At 65.1% G+C, this 3011-nt stretch overlaps 1 protein-coding gene across 1 annotated transcript; it reads right to left on the bottom strand.

Annotated features, from left to right (window-relative positions):
- Positions 1-17: 17 nt before the first annotated feature.
- LOC135980615 (patatin-like phospholipase domain-containing protein 6) lies at positions 18-2674 on the bottom strand. Its single transcript, XM_065580543.1, has 4 exons — positions 2552-2674; positions 1901-1997; positions 1612-1712; positions 18-773 (listed from the first exon to the last, which is right to left on the bottom strand). The coding sequence occupies exons 1-4, from the start codon at positions 2672-2674 to the stop codon at positions 726-728; spliced, it is 369 nt and encodes a 122-aa protein (XP_065436615.1). The 3' UTR covers positions 18-725.
- Between the last annotated feature and the right edge of the window lie 337 nt (positions 2675-3011).

Raw genomic sequence — 3011 nt, 5'->3', positions numbered from 1 at the left:
CCTAGAAGGGCCTGGGGGCACCTCCTCTTGGGAACCCCCCCCTCACCTGAGTGGGTCATGCAGCAGCACCTGGCCGGGAGCTGAGCCCTGGCACCCAGCAAGGAGCGTGCAGGCATAGGGCCATGGAGGAAGGGTGTAGGGCCCTGGCTGCCAGCTTCACCCCGTGGCCCTCCATGAGGCAGGCAGAGGGCAAGTGAAGGGAGCAGCAAGGAAGGGCCATGGGCCTCGTGTGTGTGGCGGGGAGGGGGCCGGGGTAGTCCTGCCACAGCATCCTGCCCTCATCCCCACCCCCTACCAGCGGAGGCTGCTGGACTGGGCCCTGCTGTCCCTGGAGCAATGCAGGGCCTTGGAGTGAGCAGCAACCGCGTGTAGCTGATACAGTAGGTAGCTGTGGGCCGCCCTGGACCTGCAGCAGCGCTGGCCTGGGTCAAGTACTGGCTGATGGAGGGTGCTGGGCCCAGTGGCCGCCACTGCACCCTCAGGTGAGCCCGGGCCAGGCTTCACTGCACACTGGGAGATGTAGAAGGGCTGCTGACCCCGGCAGAACCCTGGCCATTAACTGAGTGGAACCAGGCTGGCCTCAGGACTCCAGCAGCAGATGGAGGCCGGGGGCTCCAGCGCAGGATGGGCTCCAGTGCCCCAGCCACATGCAGGCTGCAGTCTCCTAGTGCCAGCCCTGGGCCTGCAGGCTCCATCTGTCTCAGTCCGGGAGCAGGCGGCTGGGCTCACTCCTGGGGCAGGGAGTTGCGGTGCCGCAGACTCTTCTCCTCATCCTGGAAGGAGAAGACACCGTGTGATGGCACAGACCCAGCCCTCGGGGAGAATAGGGCCCGGCCAGCCACCAAGGGGCAGGAGGGGGCAGGAGTGTTGCTGTCATGATGGGCCCTTGTGAACTCAGACTAGAGTCCAGTCAGTGGCTGAGTGAAGAACACACACCCCGTCCCTCCATCCAGTCCGGAGTGAGACTCCTGCGTACCAGGAGAGCTGCCACAAGGGCAATCACCCTGCCTCTTCCCAGGCCAGGGCAGGGATGATTCAGGCCTGTTTAGTGAGAGCTGGGTACGGACAAGCCACGTGGCCAGGAGCCCCCCTCCTCCCACGCACACCAGGGTCATCCAGGGCAACGTCTGGGTCCAGACAAGCCCCATGTTGCGATGGGTTGGGCTGGTCCCCATTCTCAAGAGGGGAAGCTCCATCTCCCACACGACTCTTAGCCCCACCCCCAGGATCTGGCCTCTCTGGGCTCTGGAGTTGGGCAATGCCAGCCTGAGAGCAAGGAGCCCAGGAGCTGGCACAGAGCGTGTGAACGGGAACCCCCCCCCCCCCCCCGAGCAGTGGGGGAGTGTGGAGAGCACCCCGTGGGGAGCCTGCAATATTTGTGCAGGGAAGGGGGGCATGGTCCTAGGGGCTGGGGAATCCAGGCCCACCCTTGCTCCCTGGAGCATGGGCAGCAGCATTGGGGACCAGCGCTCCCTACAGCTGCCAGAACAGTGACACAGACGGAGCCCCACCTCGGCCAGCTCCCCCATCTGGAGAGGGCCCCAGGAGAAGCAGCTGGGCCCAGCACACGCCATCCCCAGGGAGCAGAGGCCAGAGCTTAGTCTCAAGTACCTCAGTGTGGGTCCACTCAGCCGGTGCTAACAGCTCCTCCTCTCCCCGCGCGGGGTCCAGCCCTTCCTCCTCGTACTCCGTCAGGTAGTCAGATTCCTCACCTGGGATGGGAGCACACATGGAGCTGGCAGTTGCTCCTGGCCTGGCCCTGGTGCCCCTCAATCCTGACCCACAGTCCCCCCTTCTAACCCAGCCCTAACCCCCCTCCCCCAGCCTTGCTGGGGCCCCAGAATCCTACTGGAGTGACATGGGCAGAGAGCCCTGCATCGCGCCCCCTGCCCCCACTCACCATCAGCGTAGCCATCGGACAGGTAGCTCTTGGCCGGCTCGATGCGAGACACAATCTCGGCCAGATCAGTGAACCCCGCGCTGGGGCAAGTCAGCACCTGGGGGGTGAGAGCCAGGCTAGAGATGCCCCCGCCAGGTAGCCCTGGGGGGCTGGGATACAGGGAGGAAGTGCAATGAGGGCTGAGCTAGAGAGCGGGTGGTTCAGGAGGGCTCTAGTGGGTGAGGACAAGGAGTGGGGGGCATTGTGGCAAAGGGTGTGGGTCAGGTTCTCACCCCATGCAGGTGGCTCTGAGTCCAACCTCGAGGGGATCCCCCACTTCGCCAAGGGGCTCGGCCTAAGGACAAAGGGACCAGAGCCACACGGCGGCCCCAGCTGGAAGTGGGGTCTGCACTGATGAGGGAGGGCACTTCCTTGCCAAGCGCCCCCACTCCCCCTGGAGCCCCCAGCCCTACTGCTTGGGGCACCAGGGCTGAGGTGGTTGTTCCCCTTGCCTCAGGCACTGGCGCTGCGCCATGGGGCTGCCACAGCCAGGACCCTGTAGGAACATCAGCTTGGCATAAAAGGGAGCTAAGTTGCTGGAATCTGACAAGACACAAACTGTAGCTACCCATCCCCTGCTGGCTCATGCCCCACTGTTGCCCCCTCACTCACATCCATGCGCTTGCTCTCGTAGAAGTCGGCCGAGCGCCGGTCCTTCACCATCTTCTCAATGATGTCGCCGCGGCTCCAGCCGCTGAACACCACCTTGCCGTGCTGGTAGCCCACGTCCTGCATGAGATGGATGGGCAGGGCGAGGGGCCCACTCCTTCCAGCCAGCTGCGGGGGGACTGGCCAGGCCAGGCAGCACCCGCTGCAGAGCAAGACATGGATTTGCCCTGGGTGCTCCAACGCAGCTGCGGGGCTGCTCCCCACAAGGGTGGCCATCAGATTTCCAACTCATCCCCACAAGCAGGGCCTCTCCTTCCCCAACCTGGGCACAGCCAGTGGCCCAGATCGGGGCCTCCCACCCTCCCCACCGCAGCCAAGTGCAGCCTCCAGTCTCCCACCCCCTGCTGAGCACTGACCCCCGCCCCCCAGATCAGAGCCTCCCACACTCCCCACCCCCGCGGCC

Source organism: Chrysemys picta, unplaced genomic scaffold, assembly GCF_011386835.1.
Source record: "Chrysemys picta bellii isolate R12L10 unplaced genomic scaffold, ASM1138683v2 scaf5053, whole genome shotgun sequence".
NCBI classification, from domain to species: Eukaryota; Metazoa; Chordata; order Testudines; family Emydidae; genus Chrysemys; species Chrysemys picta.
This window is presented reverse-complemented; position numbering and strand designations above follow the sequence as displayed.